General features: G+C 35.3%; 1 protein-coding gene across 6 annotated transcripts in view; it reads right to left on the bottom strand.

The window, feature by feature from the left end:
* Window positions 1-21530, bottom strand: part of CCDC18 (coiled-coil domain containing 18) — a 28210-nt gene extending 6680 nt beyond the window's left edge. Inside the window, exons 1-24 of one of the 6 annotated variants that reach the window (XM_062613173.1) lie at window positions 21166-21529; window positions 20848-21004; window positions 20386-20553; window positions 19314-19423; window positions 18321-18449; window positions 15872-15968; window positions 14963-15084; window positions 13584-13893; window positions 12589-12689; window positions 12319-12479; window positions 11436-11656; window positions 10547-10657; window positions 9845-9976; window positions 8957-9091; window positions 8273-8350; window positions 6739-6855; window positions 5364-5531; window positions 4749-4891; window positions 4091-4254; window positions 2807-3020; window positions 2488-2514; window positions 2133-2232; window positions 1048-1164; window positions 461-598 (exon numbers count right to left, since the gene is read on the bottom strand). In XM_062613173.1, coding sequence (XP_062469157.1) covers window positions 461-598; window positions 1048-1164; window positions 2133-2232; window positions 2488-2514; window positions 2807-3020; window positions 4091-4254; window positions 4749-4891; window positions 5364-5531; window positions 6739-6855; window positions 8273-8350; window positions 8957-9091; window positions 9845-9976; window positions 10547-10657; window positions 11436-11656; window positions 12319-12479; window positions 12589-12689; window positions 13584-13893; window positions 14963-15084; window positions 15872-15968; window positions 18321-18449; window positions 19314-19423; window positions 20386-20553; window positions 20848-21004; window positions 21166-21281 — 3336 coding nt within the window. In that variant the 5' untranslated portion in view covers window positions 21282-21529. Of the gene's footprint in view, window positions 1-460; window positions 599-1047; window positions 1165-2132; window positions 2233-2487; window positions 2515-2806; window positions 3021-4090; window positions 4255-4748; window positions 4892-5363; window positions 5532-6738; window positions 6856-8272; window positions 8351-8956; window positions 9092-9844; window positions 9977-10546; window positions 10658-11435; window positions 11657-12318; window positions 12480-12588; window positions 12690-13583; window positions 13894-14962; window positions 15085-15871; window positions 15969-18320; window positions 18450-19313; window positions 19424-20385; window positions 20554-20847; window positions 21005-21165 lie in introns of those variants that run through there. The other 5 variants (XM_062613175.1, XM_062613176.1, XM_062613177.1 and 2 more) reach the window with 5 other exon arrangements.
* Window positions 21531-21717: the final 187 nt, after the last annotated feature.

The following is a 21717-nucleotide window of genomic DNA, read 5'->3' as shown; positions in this document are numbered from 1 at the left end:
TCATAAATTAAAACTTTCTTTATTCTATCTGCATGTTCCCATTCACTACGCCAGAAGATTTCCTCTTCTTATTCCTATAAGCATGTTAGATCTCTGTGCTCTTTTGTTGCAATTATTTTCACAAGACAGATAACCAAGTCATAAGAAGCTGTCATCATACGGCATATTATTTCATTTCAGGGAAGACCATGTCCAGAACATCGGGTTACTAAACATAATCAATATTCAGAGTTCCTCACAAAGCAGGCAATTAAGAGTGTGCCATTAAATTTGTTATTTTAAATCATTAAACTGGCTTAACTTTAGGGGATTAAGATTCAGGAAACACCAAGATATAAAATGCAATTACTTGGGGAGAAGTAATGACACTTCTAAAGAGACACCGTATCACTTCTGCTAGGCAGTTATGGCAATGGCATTAAAAATTTACCATTTCTTGTGTGTCCAGGGAACATTTTACCTTTTCAAGAGGTTCTAGTTGTTTCCTTTCAGTTTTTTTCTTCAGCTGATTTATTTCTTGATCTCTCTGGAGCAATTCAAACTCCTTTCCACGAAGCTCATCTTTGGAACGTTGGAGTTTCTTTTCTAAGCTCTCAATCTGAACAATGCAATTAAATCAGAACAGATATTTTACTGAATTCAGAACAATAAAACCCCTCCAAACAAACAAAATTCACCAATACCATGAGTATTACCTCTGACTTTGGAATCCCTTGTCAATTTTTTAGTTTATATTTATTTTGTCAACATTTTCCTTCATTAGAAAAGCAGTTTGGGAGCTATAGCATATCAAGTAAAAGAAATAATTTCATTTTTATACTAGTATATCCCCGCAAAAGTTTTAATTTTAATTATTTAATTGCAAAACATAAAATATTTTTTGTTGTACATTATTTAGGTACGCTCTTCCCTGTCCCTACATTAAGGAAACAGTTTTACTCTTCTAATTTTAACCTGGCGAGATACTCTGCTCCAGGACCAGACTTTCTCATAGAATTAACTGCCCTTTGTTATAGAAACAGAGTTTTTAATCTAAGCAAAAATTACCTGTTTATTGCATTCCTTAATTTCTAGCTCTGACTTCTCTAAATTGCACTGTAATCGAATTATTTGTTGTTCCATTTCTCCCCTATGTTCACGAACTGTCATATCCAACTGTGTAATCTAGAGGTAAAAAAGGAAGAGAAGGAAGTATTTTAATTTGAACTAGTACGCAGATTTTAAGTAGTATTACAAAATACAAAAGCAAAAGGAATGAAACTAATCCTTTGTAGTCTCAAGAACATTTTCTCAAATAGCCAATGTACAAATGCAGCCAAGCTGTCCCATTTGAAAAACAGGAGCCAAACACAATGGGAGAAGAGGCAAGTTGGGGAAGTCTGTAACTGAGTATGTTTGGTCCTCAGATACAGAGAGCACAAACCTAGTTCTCAATGTACTATACTAACCCATTTTGTAAGAAGGTGCCAAATTTTGCCAAGGCAAAAAGCAAAAATCCCTACTGCTTTGATAAATTGCTTTTAAATCCCCACCCCTCCTTCTCTCTGATTCCCAAATATTCCTGCATACACAGGCTGGTAGCTCCTGCAGGAAGCAGCTATTAGAAGGCTAATTGTAAGTGACAGAAGAACAGTTTTTCCATTATGGGTGTCAAACCCTGAAGCCAGACCAAAAGACTGATATTATTTTAAGTAAGCTACAGAAACTTCTTCACTATAAAGATACTGGTTTATATTTAGAAGCGGCTTTAGAGCTAATAAAATACGCCACAAGAGCAAAAGGAATCTATCACCTCCAAGCACACCTCAGTGCTGATCATCCCTTCATTTTATCAAACATCAAGATGACAACAGTTGTCCTATAGCTTTATTGCTCAGGATGAATTACGGGACAGGTTTGCACAAGGCTTCTGTTCTATCAAAACAGTAGCCTGTAGTCCCTTAGGGGAGCACAAACGATGCTCCTGGTACTGGTTTCAGTAACACACAGCTGGTTTTGAGGTTGACACTGTGGCTATATTAACAGTATAGGTTGGAGTGATATGTGAAGGTAACTAAATCTAGCAGGCTATTTGTAAGTTACCTACTACATAACAGGAATAATTGTCCATAACATACTTAAAATGATCTAACCTGAGCTGCTCTTTGTTTCAGTTCCCAATTCCTTTCTTTCAGTGCTTGGTCCATGTCAAGGAGTTCTTGCCTTCTGTCTTCAATTTCTCCCTTGCAATACCTGGAATTCTCATGTTTAATTCACATTCAGTTGCTTAGCTTCTAGTATCCAGCTTGAAAATGATGAGATCTATTACTTAAAGCTAAATTACTCTAAAAGTTGAATTAATGAATGATTGCAAAAAAACAAACTCAAATGAAATAATTCTGTTAACTATATTCCAGGTGGAGATTTCTCAATAACTACATCATTCAAGTTATTTAATTGGTTATTAGGACAAGATGTTCTTAGAAAAGAATAGTAAAATTAATTTATAGCCAGAAAGGAAACTGGACAATTTCACTGTAAAAGAAAGTAGTTCCTCTTATTATTATTGCACAGCTTTAGGATTCAGCAAATAATTGTAGTTGATTTTAAATCAGAATTAAAAAAAAAGGAAAAAAGAATTCAGCACCACTTTTGGAAATCGGAACTGAGCTGATAAGCTATTGCATCAACTTACTTTACAGCCACAAATCCCTAAAACTTACAGAGAGCTGCTAAGAATATAAAAAGAGACCATACAAACTACTTGCTATTCCTAAGGAAAACCTAACACAGCTAAATTCTCATGATGGAAAAGATACCAGCTTACCTGAGCTCAGTTGTTAGATTCACGATAGCCACTTGCTTTTCCTCCAGAGAGGACTGTGCGTTCTGCAGTGCATCTTGCAATTCCTGAAGCTGTGTTAAAGTGATTTTTAATTCTCCATGGGCATTCTGCAATGCTGACTCTAGTTCTGCTATTTTCTGTAAGGCTTCCCTGTGGCAAGTCTCACTTTGAAACAGCTTATCTTCTAATTCATTCACTGTTTTACAAACACACACAAAACACAAAATGTTTAATCATCAGTATGATGATTAGTATGCAACACTGCTGCTTACTAGCACTTGTGGTCATAATCAATGTTCAGTATCACTATTTTTAGGAAAATGTAGAAAAACAGTGACTTCTGAGGTTATACAGCAACCTTTTCATGGTACCTAAGTGTCTTCTTATATACCTCAATCTATAACTAGCCTGAAATATGAGCATGCACCTAAAAACATTTGGCCAAGGAAAAAATACATACTAACTGAATATGTGGTGTTGTGAAAAATGCAAGGAAAATTGTAGTATGCTTCCTCTTTTAAAAGAAAGGTAAAGTTAAATTAAATGGAGGAAGAGGGATTTGAAAGTTTGTTATTTCCACAGTATCACAGAATCACAGACTGGTTTGGGTGGGAAGGGACCTTAAAGCTCATCCAGTTCCGAGCCCCTGCCACAGGCAGGGACACCTTCCACTAGAGCAGGTTGCTCCAAGCCCTGTCCAACCTGGCCTTGAACACTGCCAGGGATGGGGCAGCCACAGCTTCTCTGGGCACCCTGTGACAGGGCCTCACCACCCTCACAGGAAAGAATTTCTTCCTAATATCTAATCTAAATCTCCCGTTTGTCAGCTTAAAGATAGACCCCATTGTCCTATCACTACATGGCCTTGGGAAAAGTCTATAGACTCTCTTTTGGGGTTTTGTTTGTTTAAAGAGTTGAATTTTTGTGAATAACACATGCCATTATTAAACCTATGTGTCTTGCTTGACTATCACGTTAAGAATCTGCATTCCATTTTATGAGTAAAAACTTCATCTGGGGTAAAGGTGCATCCCACGAAAGTGAGTATTTGTAAAGCTTTGTTAAAAAAGGTTGTGGGTTTTTAGGACTGGGGGTGTGGGGGTGTGGGTGTTGTTTAACTATGGAATTACCCACAGATTAAAAAAAAAAAAAATTTTATTATGTTTTGACTCTGATGTACTTGATTATAAAACAGGGCAAAGGAAAAATGTCTAATCTAGTACATACAGAAGTAATAGCATGATGAAAGGAAGCCTTAGAAATTACCCTCGTTTGCCTTTTCATTGAGTTCTGACCGTGCTTCTTCCAAAGTAATATCCAATTGATTTATCTGCATTGCTTTGTTTTCACCATCTTGTTTTAATTGCACAACTTCTTTTTCCATACCAGTAAGTTCATTCTTGCACTGATCCATCTCCATTTTAATTTGTCTAAGTAAAAAAAGCAACCAGAACAAAATTAACCTTGTAATAGCAAACACCTACATACACGTCCTCACATGGTGTAAGAGTGAGGCATTTGTGAGTAAATTAGAATTTAAAAAGTCATGTTAAGTACACTTTTCTTGCAATGAAAACCATATTCTTCAAGACTAGCAAGCTCTCCTAGAGCCTGCTGTCTGAAATGACAAGGAGCTTGATATATGTATGATTTGAACTGCATTATGAAATTCCATCTTAAGGATAAACAGGTTGCTGGAACCTGCATTAATTCCACTGGAAGACTGTTCCAGAAACTCATGCCTCTGCTTGTTAAAAACATCCTTCTGATTACCAGTCTATGCTCATACAGAGGCTGAGCTACATAGCTCAATTCGACTACATTCAAGTACATTCAACTACATAGCTGAATACCATTTTAGACAGCAGTCTTTCTTACTGACATATCTATCTGCAGAATAACCTCTCAGTTATTCTAAATGTACCTGATCATGCTATTAAGTTCATCCACCTTCTTTCTGTTTAAATCTGCTTCCTGAGCAGCTAGGCAATGCTTCTCCTCTACTTTTCTCAACTCATCTTCTGCATAGGCTTTCTGCTTCTGAAGCTCTTGTTCCAAATTGGATACCTATTGAAAATGGTATTTTAAAAGTGTTGGCACTTAAACTTTACATACCAAAGAAATATACATCCTTGTCTTGCAACTCACATAACGAGAGTTTTAACACAACTGATTTCTTTATAGTGTAAAATTGTTTATAATTTAAGACTAGAACTTTGCAGTCACGTTTGAAAGACAAATAGTTTCTAGTAAATACAACAAGATCCAACTTTCTGAATTTCAGTACATCTCTCCTTAACTGCAGTCTAGGTCTTGAATTTCCAAGTGTTTAGCCATAATAATGCTAGAGTTTCTGATAGCATAGAACCTAGTTTAAGACAAAACAAACCACTAAATTCTTTATTTTAGATGTATCTAAAATAATAACTATTTGCTCAGTTACCAAAGAAACATTCTGATTTTAAAGGTATTACAAAATCATATATAAAAGCATTTAATTATCTGTCTTTATAGGTAGACACTTCTCAGCATACTGTACCTGTTTTTCAAGTTTAATTTGATTATCTTCCAGCTCCCCATTTCTAATAGTTTCTTGCTGTAACATTTGCTGCTGATGATGCAAAGTTTGTTGTAGAAGAATATTTTGTTCACTTGTGTCCTGAATATTCTGATCTTTTATTTTTATTTCTTTCTGTAAATAAAGAACCTGAAAACACATTGATTTTCCATTACAGTAACACATTTTTATTTATACTTGCATCAGTTATTCTCTTCATTCTCAATAAGCACAGAATCACACCTCTCATTCAATAAAACTTCTGGCTCTGAATTTACTGCATTAGTTTCAACAGTACGTAACACATTTCTTAATTCATCACTGAGTTGTAGTTTATAACATGAGTAAAGCCCCAGGTTTTGACTTCTTGCTTTCTAAATTTACCTATACTGGTCAATATTTCAAAAACATCTATAAGAAAGATTTTTCATTTCTAAATTACTGAATTGCTTTTCTTTCTGTCACTTTGATTTCTCAGCAAGTGCTTGTTTTCTCCTTGAGATTTTGTTCTCAGTCCTTCCCTTTATTTCTTCCTGCCTCTATGACAACAGTCTTTCCAATAAAAAACAGGAATTCTGAGTGCCTATCTTGTCATGTGTTGAGTGGTCTGATTTCTCAGTGATGAATTACAAAGCCTCACTTGCTACCCTTGAGTTTCACACAGCATCCATCTTATACTGCATTTCACATGCAGTATAAGAACAACAGATTTTAGGGCTTAGAAAGTAGCAGTAAATAACACGGGCTTATGCATAACACAGACCATCAATTTCCATCTAGTTACTCCTGTATAGGGTCTAGCAATCTCCAGGTGACTCTACCTCTCTCTCAGCAAGTAGGGTAGCACTGACATGAACAGCCTGCTATGGCAATTAGTTCATGTGGTTAGGCATCCTCACAAATAAAAATTCATACGACTAATATTTAAACTTATTTCTTTCATGCTTTTATGTAGTACTGGAAAGTATAATAAAACTCAGTGGCTTGAAGTAAAAATTTTCTTGTGTCCAGGACCTCTCCCCCCATTACGGTACTTGAAACACAAATCAATTATGTGCACCTAAGTTTGTATTGCAATGGTGCTCTCTCAATTTTTTCTCAAAGATAATGCTTTCTTTCACTTAATTCTGATTTTGTTACTTCTTTCAACAGTTCCATTTATCTTAGTACTTCTTTTCCCTAAGCTTATCCACTGTTTCTTAGTTATGATTTTCCCCTTTACCCTCAGTCTTTTTTCAGCTTACAGCCTAGTTCCCATTGCAAATGTTTTGTCTATTTCACAGACAAACTTTTAGATTAAACCATCGGTAACAAGTGTTCTCTGCAATACAGGAGAATTGTCCAAACAAACTGTTACCTCTTCAGACTTCTTCTTGAGCTGATTTTCAAATAATTCCTTATTTTCTTGTGACTGATTCAGATACAGTGCAACTTCTTCCTTACATATGTCTAGTGCTGACTCAAGTTGTCTCACCTAATTGAATGTAACAGATCACTTAAAATTCAATGGCACACCCTTTATTAAGTAATCTAAAAAAAAAGTGTTAAAAACCATCTTTGTGCAAAATGACTGAAAAGCTCATTTTTATCCAGAGTATTAAAACACACATAGAAGATTATGATAAATTTCAAAACTGCAAAAGTATTCAGAAATTAAAATTACTTGTGAAATTAAATTACTATACTTTAGTCTGTGTTTAAATCAGATTAAACTATCAGTTATGAGGAGGTATTCCAATATTTTTCAGTAGCTAGAATGTAAAAGCAAACATGTGCCCAACACCAGATCATTAATCTACCACATGTTATTACATACAGAATTGTATAAATAAATTCCTAATGATCACCATGTGAGTTGTGGCAAGTCTTTCTCAAAAGTAACACTCAGTTCTTAGTACAGTTTCTCTCAGAAACCTACTGAATAGTCTTTTTTTTTTCTGCACTGGCAGTGCCCAAGTTCTACTAAAAGCAAAAAGAAAGCAATGTCAACACTGTTCATCTATTTTACTCTTTTAATATTGAGTAATCTTTAACAAGCATTTTATAATCTTGAACAGATAAAAATTATAATGAACAAACTCCAGAGGTCTCAATTCATAGTAACTGAACTTTTAACTGTTCACTTTCAGTGCTAAGAAGACTTTTTTTATAAATGAGAATTGTCCTCAACTTAGCTGCAGATTGGCTAATGCTTAGATGCTACCAGTTTTCTAAACCACACTGGAATGTATACCCCTCTCCTCCCTGAAATCAAGAGCTTTCTGGAAAGAAGTTATAATGGGTCTTAATTTTAAATCTCTGGAAAACATCCCAAATACTAGAAAGCCACCTGAATAGAGAACTGACCCAACACAAGTTCAGAAAGAGCATGCTACCAGGTAAATACCCAGTATCTTCTCGGTAATATCCTGAAGACTGAATACTGTTTGAAACCCAACTGTGGTAAATCACCACATGGCAATGGTTTATTAAAGTACTGTTGGCAAGTGCTGCATTGAAAATACTAATCAGGCAAACACTAGGAATAGGCACAGATGGCTAAAAACATGACCAATAATATCACATATGTCCAAAATGTATCTAGAGCAAAAATCTACATAATATTCTTTGCTAGATGTGCTAGAGTACAACAAGAACAAATCTGACTTATTAGTAACTACAGTAATTTAATAAAGCAATTATGCATTGCATAATCTCTTACTGCAGGTTTCATCATACTACTTTCAATTAAAAATAAAAGGGAAGACTTCAAGTTAGTAACTTCTGAAATACTTCCATGAGATAAATTTCTATAAAGCAACCTTATTATAGTTTTTCTATGGATAAAAGTTAATACACCATTACTGCAAGCTTTAAAACTATTAATTGAAAATTACAGAGAGCTTACTAACTCTGACTGTTTCTTCTGTTAACTGACTTTGCAGGATCTTCAATCCTTGATCTTTCTTGACACTCTGATTTTCCATTTCCTGTGTGCACAAATATTTTTATTTAAGAGAACAGCATGTGAAGATAGTAGCAATAATCTAACTAATAAAACCCCATACTAAGAATCAGGAAAAAAAAAAAAATCAGTGTATTTAAAACACAATTGCAGGCATACTGTATTTGTGTACATCATATTCTGAAGTGAATCTGGTTCCTGATAGGTGTCCCTTCATATTCTGCAGCAGGAATTATTAAAAGGAACAAAGCATTGCCATAATAGAATATTCTTGGGTTTCCACCTACTGCAGAATAGAGACAAATATTCTTTATCCAGATCTCCTTCCTTTGATTACAGTGGGGAGCCCAAGGAGCAAACCAGAGACAAAACCAGAATGCTGAGATGGAAAATAATGAAAGGCCATTAAAGTTTGTACAATATATAGCAGAAGCAGTAGGAGATGTGGACTAGATTCAGTCAATTACTCAAACAAAAATTAAGAAGCAAAACCAAAAGGATCTTAGATTTTCTCCAGTTTTTCCATGTGTTTATTGATACTGTTTTCATCACTATTAGTCACTTGTTTGATTTGCATTTAAAGAAACACTTGTTTGATTTGCATTTAACGAAAGTCAATGTCCAACCTTACCTCTCTGCTTTCTATCAGCATCCCATCCAATGATTCAATGCGATGCTGTTTATGTATAACATCTTCTTGCAGCATAGATATTGTTTTATCTTGTTCAATTAATTGTTGATCTTTCTTCACCAGCTGTTTTTGAAGCTGTCCGTAAGTAATTCATGGTTTATTATTTTAATAAGCTTTTTCAAATAATTTGTGCATCTAAATATGTCATTTGGTTCTATTCCCCCATCACTTTGAAAAGTAAGTACATTCCTGCCATCAGCAGTACTGCACAGTCTTAAAAGTATCAAGAAATCCTAAATGCTTAATATTTTAAAGCAATAGGAGTATCAAGAGAATGAAGGCAGGCAGAGTGTAATTGTCTGTCATCAGCCAAGACAGTAAGACATGCATATACGTTCTCTAGTAGAAGATGACAAGCTTCCTCAACAGCTAGAAATAGCCACAGTTGTACTCCTAATCACATGGAGGAACAGAATTTTTCTCTAAAGACTGAAAAACCTACCAACACTTCTCCCTGAACACAGATGCTCGTGAGGCTCAGGCTGGCAGAGGTTCAGCAGACAAGAGAATATTGTTAGAAGCTGTCCTGGTCTAACCCCAGTAGGCAAAAAAAGCTATACTTTACAGTATTCTTCTTAAGTCCCTATTTCTCTTCAGTTGAGCAGAAAGGAGGATATGAAGATCTCGGAGGGAAATCATGCAGTTATGTAGTGTTAGATGGAAAAATGAACTAAAAATCAGGAAATTTAAGGAGAAGATATAACTTTGTAATGTAAATTTTTAATTGGACAGCTGCCTCAGAATTACTAAAAAGACAAAGAAATTAACACAGACAAAAAGTTATCAAGTGTATCACTCACACATGCAAGCACACAGAGAAGCGCTTACTAGTTCAACCTGTTTCTCCATCTTTTTGTGCTGCTCAAGGTGAGCCAACTTTGTTTTTTCAAAGGCAGAAGTTACTTTCTCATGTTCTTCACTGACAGCTGTTTCCAACTCATAAATGCGTCTGTTTTTTTCCTGGGAAACAGCAACAACAATAATAAAACAACTTAATAAAAATACTTAGCTGTGTTATTAAATACTGTCTTATTTGATGATTGAGTTGCTAGATTTCATAAAAGAACAAAATGGAAAATAATGAAGTTAGGCACAGCATGTTTCATCTCTAAGGATGTCACACCTGTAACACAGTTACAGAACGCCACTAAATGCAGCTACTACATAGAGACAAAGTATCTACCAAGGTGGACAGGTGGCGCAGATTATAACAACTGGAACTAGGAACTTCTGACAAAGACAAAAAGCAACTCCAGGTTCACATCAATAGATGGAATCTTTAAAATACAGCTTTCCATTTCAAAGGACCACATAAATAGTTTTTTCTAGCCACCTTAGAGCCCTTCTCAAAACTAAGAGTTTGTATAATACCCAGACAAGAATTACAGTGCTCCAAGATGTCAGATCATCTTCCTCACTTACTACCATTTAGAAGACTTTCATTCACAGGTCTACATATATTTCACTTGAATTTTAATCTCCATTTCTGTCTTTTTACATAAATGTAGTTTCCCACTGAGAACATTTTACCATGAGTTCCTGTTCCAACTCAGTATTTCTTGTTGCAACAACAGAGTAAACAGTAGTCTTTTCTTCCAGCTGTTTCTCAAGTACAGAAAGTTGAGAAGATTTCTTTGTTATCTGAAATTAAATATGGCACAAAACAGCATGAAGACAACTGTTTATTCAAGTATTTGTGTATACTTTCTTACTTGTACATGCTTTTACCAATTCCATTTTAGCTACTACTGCTTCCTAGCGTTATGAATTATTTATTTGGGTGTGGGCTTTTTTTGTATGATCTATTAAGCTTTATTACTTAAGGGAAAAATTCAGGATAATTTACCTCAAATTTATCCAATTAATTGTAATTGTTACTGTCATATGAATGAATTAGCTGTTGCAGATTTATAACATGTATGGCCATTATTAGGAAATACTGTAAATGCCATTATGCTGGAATTCTGTAAACACATAGCACCAGAATGTAAACATCAGCATTTTAACTTATTCAACCAAACAAGAGCTAGCTGAAGCTTCACTTCTGTCTTTTGCTACTCTTCAGTAAGAACGTTAATCTCTGGCAACTGTACTAATATTTAAAGAGGAAAAATATAAGTGTTTCTGCATTTTAAGATTACACATTAATTCAACCATATGGAAGCAACAAGACTGTGCATATTTTCCGCATAATGAATCAAAATAATAGTAGTAAAGATCACTAACTATGTCAGCTTTAAGTTTTCTGACAAGTAACAAGGCCGTTACATAAGTTTTCCTGCTTGTTCAAAAGTTTATTTACAATTTTTCCTAAATAAGCCAGATTTTTAAAGTAATAGGGCAGTTTTTTTATAACTACTGTCTTAACTATCTTTCAATCAAAAAGTGATGTATTTTTTCAGTGCTGCTAAAAACTTACTTCTTTCTCTAAGCTACTAGCTTTTGAAGCCTTCTTCAATAGGTCTTCCTGCATGACTTGGAAATGACTGGCTCTCTGAGCCATGCTGGTCTTCAAAGAAGAATTCTCTTCATCTGCTTTTGTCAGTTTAGTGCGTAATTCTTCTGTCTCTTTCTGGAATCTTTGCCTCTCCTTTTCAAATTGTTTGCTGATAAGTTCCAACTGCTGACATTTTCTCCTCTCTCAAAGTAGAAAAAAGAAATTTAAGGTTAATTTACAAACCAACACTCAAACAATAATCATACAAGCCAAAAAGAAATGTAATATCATGACAGCACATTCAACTAACACATATAGTATCCTGAAAAAAAACTGTTTATTTTTCCCCATAATATAATGGAAAGCTGTGACTCATGAAAACAAACAAAAAAAAACAAAAAACCAACTGCCAAACACTCCCAAATTATTGAAGACAGTGTGATTATGCAAGTGCCCTGAAGTCATTTCATGGAGCAGTCTTAACAGTAATCGCAGAAACAATAGCAGAAATTCTGCAACAGCAGGATACACAGAAAAGAATCAAAGAAAATATGGAGACCTCAGCATAGTCTGCATGAAGAAAACATACATGTGTTTATTTCAACACGATTCATAGCTTGGATATTTATGAACAAGTAACTTGACTAGCAAAAGAAGGAAGAATATCGTGCCTGGAGAACATAACAATTCCCCAAATTTCAACGTGGCAAAATGCTCCCTGCTCAACCAAACTATATTTGCTAGCTCACACAGATGTATTTAAAGAAAAAAACCCAACACTATAAAACCAACGTAAACCCCACCAAAAAATTCCTATTCTGTGGGTTAATCAGACAGAACTGCACAGCTACTCCTGTAAGCTTACCTCCTTGACTTCTGAGCAATATGACAAGCTCTGTTTCCAGGTCATATAACGTGCTATTTTCTTGTCCTTCATTATCATTAGAAAGATGCTTGGCTCCAGTACAGACAGTTAGATTTGCACAAGTCTTTTGAGCTTCTGCTTCTTTCATTGCCAACTTAATGCTATTATAAGAAAGAAGAAAACCATTTAACATTCTTCATATGTCCTAGTTCTGATGCCACCTTATTATCTGCCTATTCTTGCCATAATTCCATAACCAGAAAGTAATACCTTTGGTCTGCAATCAATGGTTTACTCAATTCACAAGACTCAGAGAGAGCTTCTTTTGTTGAAGAGTGGGATAGCTGGTGTTTCAAGTGGTGCCATTTAAACTAAAAGTTAAGGGAAAATCAAGTTCAATGCAAAATCAACTTTATTGCTTCACAGTATGATTAATTCATGTGTTATACACATAATTTATACAATTTTATACAAAATATATTTTTATACAAAATTACTATATTCTTTTCAGCAGAGGTCACTTTGGCAATTCCAAACTCATACAGAAAGCATTTTTTGATTTTGGTTTCATTACACGTACTCACATTTATAGTTCAAAAATAAACACATCTGATGGATTGTGTACTCCTCACCCCATACACCTCTCTAGCCCTTCCTGACTTCCCAAAAACAGTTCCTCCAGTAACACCAGTCAGTTCACAACTTTGGGATTTTTACATGACTCTCCCAATCAGTCAGTTTAATGATAAACTTCAGGCTCATGAGCCAGAGTTCATCCTGGCAAAACAAAAGTTCACTTGCAGCCAGGGTTGGTGTGCCTTCTGTTTCCCAGAAAAAAAAAAAAAAAAAAGAATTTCCTACAAACATCTCTCCTGCTCTGATTTCTCCATTGTGGAGGTTGACAAAATATGTCTGCCTTATGGTAAATGTTCCACTGAGAAGAACCTCAGTGGAATATGATAATAGGACATCATCATGTCTTAGAGATTATACATGCATCTGAAGAATCAATACACAGAACACGGAAATAGAAAGTGTAATTTTAAATGCTGGCTGATTAAGCAATCCAAAGCATCAATTCCTTGTTCTTGAACGAGAAGACAAAATTATTTCATTTGAGAAAACATGTCATCCATGCATTCTAAAAAAGCAAAGATATTTTAGGCAAATAATTTCTCAAGAATGTCAATGGATTTGCATGCAATGTCAATTAGAATTGTTTAAGACACGTAATACAATTTTTAAGGATGTATCAATTTCTGTACCTCTTCAGCTGTACTTAGAGACAACTGGGAAATAATGGTTTCTAGTATGTGGAGCTCTTCCCTTGAATCTTCAATTTCTTGATGGCATAATTTCAAGCGGATACGTTGCTGTGCAGTAAGATCTCTCAGCTCTGTGTTTTCACTTATTAGAAGATTTTTCTCTTGAAGTACTATTTCTTTTTCATGAAGCTCACTCTCAAGCTCCCTGATCTTCTGATCAGATCGAGTCAGCATTGACACCATTTCAGTGTTCTTTACCTCAAGTGTCTTAATTTCTTCTTTCATGCTATGATTCTCTTCCTTTAATTGCCTAAAGAAGTATATCCATTTCAAAGGTATAGCTCAACATAGAGGATTTTCATTATTAAAAGTACTAGAAGGCAACACCATAACTATACTGTTTTACTAGTTTCCTTCATTTCAAAATCTAGGATTCGCTCTATACAACAGACCAAAGAGTTTTCATTGCTGTCCTAAGCTTTCACTGTTTCTAAAGACCAGGATGCAAACTGCTATCAGCAAACAAAAGGAGGGAATATATTACTTCTCATTCTTAAGCAATTTAATAAAGGTTTAAGTACTATCAGAAGATTCACTGGTAGGAAATAGATCAAGGTGGCTTTAATTGTGCTGAAGCCAAGAAAATTTAAGAACAGGATAACATAACTATGTAATGATAACTAAAATCAGAATGGATGAAGATAATGTACTAAGACTGAGCTAGTCTAGCATTCTGCTACTAACAAGACAGGGAGGGGTCCTATTTTTTCTCTCCCCTATCTGACTGTACTGTGAGCCAACTATTTTTAGCCCACCACAAATCATTTACTTTATTAGGTACCTCCTGATTTAGCAAACTGAATTAGCTCGAAGGTCCTGATGAGTGCCAAACCCAGTGCAAGTTAGCAGAGAATAGACAGCAGTCCAGAGGAAGATCCATATCAAGAGCAGAGAGCTATTCAACAGGCTCAAGCTAGCGGAAAGGCGCTCCCACACTGCCCACCCTTGCCAAAATGGCCTAAAGAACAACTGTTAAGACAAGAATGTGAGTGTGGGCAGTACATGTGAATGGGATACCTGAAACTGTCCAAGAAAACGCTCGTCCAAACCTAATGACACTAAAGACAACCAGCTGGTGGATTTAAGGATTATTTAGAGAAAATAATTTAGAAATGTTTAAGTGTATGCTAACATTTTTTACCTTTTTAGTATTCTGGTTCGTCTGTTGTATTGCTGATACTGATACTAAGTGTTCACTGACACTGGTCTTGATTTCATTTGAACTACATGTATCGAGCAGCAAGTTCATAGTGAGAGATGTAAGATGCAGTTTCTTCTCAAATCACCGTACAGAGATTTTTTAAGAGCCTTTGAGTTACCTTAATTGCTCTTCTAGGATGTCTAGGTCCTTTCTGTAGCTGACACACTTTTCATTCAACTTCTCTCTTTCTTTTTCACTATTAATCAAACGTTTTCCCAAGATTACTTCTTCAGCTTTAACCTTAAAAAGCAATATTTTTTTGTTACTGTACAACAATAATCCAAGCTTCTGTGGCCAACAGCATTTTCTTAAATGAATACTATAAACATTATGCTGTGGGGTGGTTGGTTTTGTTTTCTTTCTTTCTTTCTGGTAAGCCTGTAGATAATTCTGTCGCTCCCTATGGTGAAGGAGAGGAACAAAGAAGTTGTTTTTTTCCTGCAATTTGGGAAAAAAGTAATGTTATTTTGGTTTAATATTTCAGGGCATATTTGTGGTTGGCAAGAACTTTTTCCACATTCCACAGGGAAAGAAGTCTGATCAAATAAAAATGCTCTGTAAAAGCTAACTGTCTCAGGCCTGGTTTTTTTTCTCCTCCCACAAGGCCAGAAATATTAACAATTTTGACCACAGGAACTTTGGGAGATTACTTCATTTTTATCTTATCTCTTCTCTAGCTCATATTTCATTGAACAGCTTATACAGATGGAATCAAAAGAATTCTTTCAAAAGGATCATATGCTTTTAAAATGTAAATTTCCGAGCAGGCAAGCAGGAGTCAGAAGAAACATAGGCAGCATTAGGATACCCCAAAGATGCAGACTGTCCAGACTGCGAGAAGACAGTCTAAAACTGAATAACTGAAGTTCTAACCACAAATGCTTACCCTGTCCCACCTTTCTTATGACTTGGCCAACAATAAGCACAAACAATTGACTCACTGGTGAACCTGTTGCTATTAGCTGCCTTACTGGAAGAAGCAAAAACCTAACAGCATGGCAAAAACAAGTGAAGAATAAACTGCTACCTTTTCTAATGTTTCAGTTATTTTCTCTTTATACTTTTTGAAAGCTCTTGTCAGCTCCTCCACGCTCAACAAAGCTTCATTTCTTTGTTGTTCTGCCCTGCAAAGAAGCACAGCGATTTTAAAATTCACAAAGTTCAATCATTATGTAACTCTCCTCCAGATACTAAAAACAACTCCTGAAGTAATTGCTCCAGGTAATTTCCTTTCTTCTTCCAACTTTCCAAGCCCTAGATTAAAAAAAAATTTCACGAGGCATAAATTAATTTGGCATATTAACGGCATATTAATATGTCATTAATAAATAAATGGCATATTAACATAAGCAAAATTCCAGTAAGACCAAGAACGCTTAAACTGATTCCTCTTTAAAAAGAGTTTGATTCAAATCATCCACCTGTCCCTAGCAGTAAAAGCCCGTTTTAGGGACTGGATTAGCATTTGTGATAAGGAAGCAGGAGACAGTAGTGCTCATTAAGATTCAAACTGCTTAATGTTTTTCTTCCACTATGGGCAGTGTGAGGACAGGACAAGTTCCTCATCTAAGTACAGCCTACCTTCGGATCACTGTTTCTCTGTCTGAAGAGTGCTGCCCATTTGGACATGGCAAAAGTATTCAGAGTAGGAGAGAAAAGATTTCAGAATAAGAAAGAAAATAGTCTAAGTCTAAAGCACTTCAGTTTGCTCAGCCAAAGAACAATAAGTGGTTGTAATTACTGATTAAAAACAACCTGTAATAATTGTTAATACTATGTTGCTTTTAATACGTGGCAGAAGCTTAGTTTTTCTATTTACATTTGCAACTAGTAACTAAGTACAGCTAGTTTTAACCCACATGCTCTGAATGAACAGTGAATAAATAAAAGCATTTCTTCACCAGTAGCACAGTATTTCCATTTGTCTAGCTATAGGAATGTTAGAGGCAATTTCATGGGTAGGTACACAAGCCAAACAAAGGGTTAGCATTCAAAAGGCTCAAGAAATGCTTTGTTAAGGCATTAATTCAGGCCTGGCTTTTTGCCCCACGTAATACAGCTAAATGAATTGTGCAGGCAGGAGCCTTGTTATTTATCCCTCTCATTTCTTTTAAATAACATTTTGGAGGTGATAGGATTGTATACGGTAGCTTCCAACAGCCAAAAGAAATTACCTAACACTCCAGTAGCCACACAACCACTAGGCTAAATGAAGAAACAGGAAAGGGAAATGGGGATTGGGATGGAATTACAGCACCCTTTTCAACAGTACCATACAGACAGGTAAGATTAAGAATAACATATAAATGTTCTCTCGATTAAATTGTGCTTCTATTACTTTCTTCATATCAACCCCAAAAATACAGCATTCAGTACTGTTGCATACTGAGTTCTGAGCACACACTGTAGGTTCTTGCAAGACAAAGTCAAAAGTACTTCAGGAAAATTTATTGTGGACACATTTCAGCTCTCCACTAAATTGTGTCTATTCTGAAGGGAAAAAAATAGGTGACAAAATGATTACTAGTGTAAACCAACCTGCAACTACCAGCAAACTTCAAGATTTAAACAGTGCCCAAAGAATGAGTATATTCACACACAATTCCTCCTTTTTTAAGAAAAAACAACCCAACATAGACTAGATATGATAGACTCATAGAATATCTCAAGTTGGAAGGGACACATACAGATCATCAAGTCCAACTCCCTGCTCCTTGCAGGGCTGCCATTAAGCTCAGCAGTGACCATTAAGGAAACCTGTGTAATAGCAGAATGAATAGCTGGTATTAAACTGTGGAGCTAATTTGCTACTTTTTTTTATACCTCAAAAAATATGAATATTTTATTTTTGTATGCGATTCTGGGGGGTTTCAAGTCCTCTGAAACACTCCTGAGTGTTGCATGACATGTACCAACGATAAAAGGGAATACTTCCCAGTGCTGGTTATTAATTTTGTATATAACAAACACTTCTTTCTTCAGTATTTCTTTCAACTCCATTTTTGAAGTTTTGAAGACTAAATCATATGAGTAAGAACATCATTCAGAAGCCCCCTGAACAGGCACAAAAGATAACCACCATGTCATTAAAAAAACTATAATACTGTTTGATCTCATAGGATACTTGGCAAAGGTAACATAAATAAATTGAAATTCAGACTGTTGAGAAAACATAATGGAGAATTAGTTGTAATCTAGAACTGTGAGCATATTTTAAGCTCTGTTGGCTTCATCTATCAGATAATTCTTTAGGGAATATAAAGAGTGTTACAATTTGTTTGGCACTGTAATTTTTTATGTTACCATTACAAATTACTGTGTTACTTTCACTTATATTATCAGATGTGGTCTGATAGTGTAAGTAAGGTCTGTTCTTAAAGCAGAGAAATAATGTGATACCACAAAGTAAACATTTGCCAATGGAAATAAACACACACTATTACTCAGTATTCCATTTATTAAAATTGCTTAGTTACCTCTTTCCTTTCTTGCTTTGTTCAATTAACTCCATTTTCAGGTTTTTATAGTCCTTTTTATATCTCTGCAACATATTTCCTCTTTCCATTGCTGTTTTCTGACTTAGATTTAGTTTATCTTCTGCATCTCTACCAAATAAACAAAGCATAATTAAAAAAATAAAAACTATTTTTGCAAAGAAACCCAATTTTTATTGCTCTCTACCCCACATGATGTTTGGAAAGCACTAGTCAAACACCCTCCAACTCTTAAAACTAGGTTTGGAACATCCATAGTCTCCAGATTCCCCACAAGGATGTCTGCAGTCTGGAGTGGTGTCCAAAGCTCATCAATAGGTACCAGGTGTCACAACTGCCAAGGACGTAGATGGCTGACTCTGTGCCATGACATCTGAACACAGAAATAACCTTTTTTCTTTCAGGAGTGACTGGTCAGGATGCACTTATGGGAAACAGCACTAAAATATAAATTAAGAATTTTTACTTCTTTAGTGAAGACAGAATATTGAGATATTATTTGAATATTATATAGCATGAGGTTGTAAGAAACTGACAGACAGGTATGTCTTCCTGACAGCCTCTGGACACTGTTTACATTTAGTCTGGCATTTGTCTCCATCAATATTTTCAGGAAGAATGAATCTTTTACTTTACATGCTGCACAATCATGTTTGAAAATATGTATGCTTGTTTACAACAGAAAATATATAGTCGTGTAACATACAATCACTCTAGTTAGTTATAAGGGCACATTCATGTTTAACATACATTATGAACTGGTTTAACAACCTTTATTTTTTTTTCCTCCATTTCTTGAAGGACATTCAGTACAAAATAAAACAACTCCCTCCTCCTAAATTTGGCTCTGAAGTGAAAGTTTCAAGCCCTAGATTACAAGACCCACACAGTACCAGTTATCATGACATCCCAAAGAGGAGATTGCGCTGGCGAGCAGACCACAGTAAAATGATGATATAGAAGTACACTTATTACCTGAGAATTTTATCTTGAGCTGAAACTTCTGCTTCCAAGTTTACAATCTGTTCTTTCAGCTTTGGAATGCTGACTAAATGTGTACCTAAAGTCGATTCAAGATAAGAAATCTGAAACAGAAACATATTTGGGGTTTAATTAACACTTGTGTGTATATGTATATACACACACACATACACCCACACATTCAGATGAGACACAGAATAATCTGCTTACTGAATGATACAGTGCTCTTAACCTTACTGCAGAAGATGATTGCTCATCTACAGGAATTGAACTTCAGTCTTCCAACTGACACCCTTCCAGTTCCCTAGCACCACTGCAGTGTGGTACACTGTCTAGCAGACTGATTTCTTTATATGTTGATCTTGTCTCTTATTTTTCCTCAAAAGTTTATATTTCACTATTTGTTCTGTCCATGACGGACAAACATTTATCTACTTATTTATTTACTTATAGATCTCCAGGGCTGGAGATGCACAAAGTGCATTAACCATAGCTATGTTTTCTTAATGTTACCTATAAGCTCAATACAAGAATAGACTTGTCCTGAAAAAACAAGTGTGTATTAAATCAGCAATGATTTATTAGATACAATATTTCCTTCTAACCCACCTTCACTTTTTCAAAATAACAATATTAATCCAACCTGAAAGGTTAAAAATTTTATTTCCTAGACAAATGTCTACCATGCCATTATTGTTCCCATTATTCCCCATGTAGCTCAGACATGTGAATGTACAGTACTAAACACATTGAGCTATTTTCCTACATAATGTATTCTTCATTCTGTGACTTACTGGCTTTAGATTAAACTTTGGAACATGAACAGATAGAATTCATAATTAATATAGTTGGTTTGCCCATGAAGAAATAGGTTCTAAACTATCCTGTTCCAAAATGAATGCTGAATATTATGTAAAAATAGAATATTGAAGTTTTAATCTACCTAGTATTTAGACAAAACAAAACCCAGCATGTTCTGCTTGGAATGACACTCAAAAGTCATGGTCACTGGGGCTTTTGAGGGAATTTGTTTTTGTTTTTTGATGAATACACTGAAGATACATACTCTTGTTTTTGACTGCAGCAATTCGAAGTTCATTGTTTCCACTCTGTTCTTTAGGTAATGGTTCTGAGAAGTCAAAGATGCATTTTGCTCATGAAGGGCATCCAGCTTCTCCTTAAGATGTTCATCTTCTTCCATGGTTTTATCAGAAGTTGTGGATACTGGGCAAGACTAGATATAACAAATGGGTTTATATATGTATTTTATATATATATATATATATATACACACACTTATGCATATGTAAGCAATATACACATCAATGGAAACTCTGCAGAACAAACGTACTGAAATCATATTATGTTTAAGACAGCTCCGTAGATTGTCTAAGAGTTGTCTGTTGATATGATTGTCCATTGCTATGCTGTATCGACTCCAAGCCCTAAAAGCAAAACAATTCTCATAAACATAGTAAAGGATAGAAAACCAAAGTAATAAAAATAAGTAATGAAGTGCAATATTTACTTCAGATTTCCTTTGAAAATTCTTGCCTGATGTTTTACCAGCATTCTTCTTACAGCTGGAAAAGCCTTGATAGTTGCAGTTAGGCTGAACAAGGTCCTTCAGAGTGAAGTCTACAGCCTCATCCAAGCAGGGTCCATAACGCTCACTCGTATGAGTGCTAGGAGTGAAAGTAAAAACTTGCTATGCTATTATTATTGCTCATAAAGAGTTTTCAAAAGAAAAGCATAAAAGGAGCTACTTGTGATAATCCACTAAACTGAATAAGATAGAATTACGCTACAAGAGATGAGCTGATCTCATTCCCAAACGCACTCATACCTGGAAAGCTCTTCCTCTACAGTTTGTAGGTTTTTTTCAGTTCTCCTCAGCTGATTCCATAATGACTGCAAATTTGCAAGGTCTTCATAAGCAGCACTTTCAGAGCAAGTCCACATCGTACAATCCACTGGCACCACACGTATGACTAAAGTAACATTTAATGTCAAAACATTGTTAAATATATGTTAAAAGTATTTGCAAAGTTACTTTTAAAGACACCAAAATAAAGCAACTAGGAGAAAAAGAGGAAGGAAAAAAAAACCTCACCTAATACTGACTTGACAAATGTCATTGGCGACATTTCACACACCACCTCTCCCCCCATTCACAAGATATGAGCGATATGCCCACAGTGACACGGTTTAATGGTGGTCTTGGCAGTCCTGGGGTAATGGTTGGGCTTGATCTTAAAGGTCTTTTCCAACCTGGCTGATTTTATAATTCTATTCTATAAAAATCATTCTGTACAAATTGTCTTTTTTGAGAAAAATTTGAGTTCATTGTGTATTCATAAAGTGCAAGAAGCTTCATGAACTATGAAAACCAGAAAAG

This window comes from Pezoporus occidentalis, unplaced genomic scaffold (assembly GCF_034315485.1).
Source record: "Pezoporus occidentalis ecotype Australia unplaced genomic scaffold, CSIRO_AGI_Poc_V1 ctg164, whole genome shotgun sequence".
NCBI lineage: Eukaryota > Metazoa > Chordata > Aves > Psittaciformes > Psittacidae > Pezoporus > Pezoporus occidentalis.
Note: the sequence above shows the minus strand (reverse complement) of the source record. Positions and strands in the feature narration are given on the sequence as shown.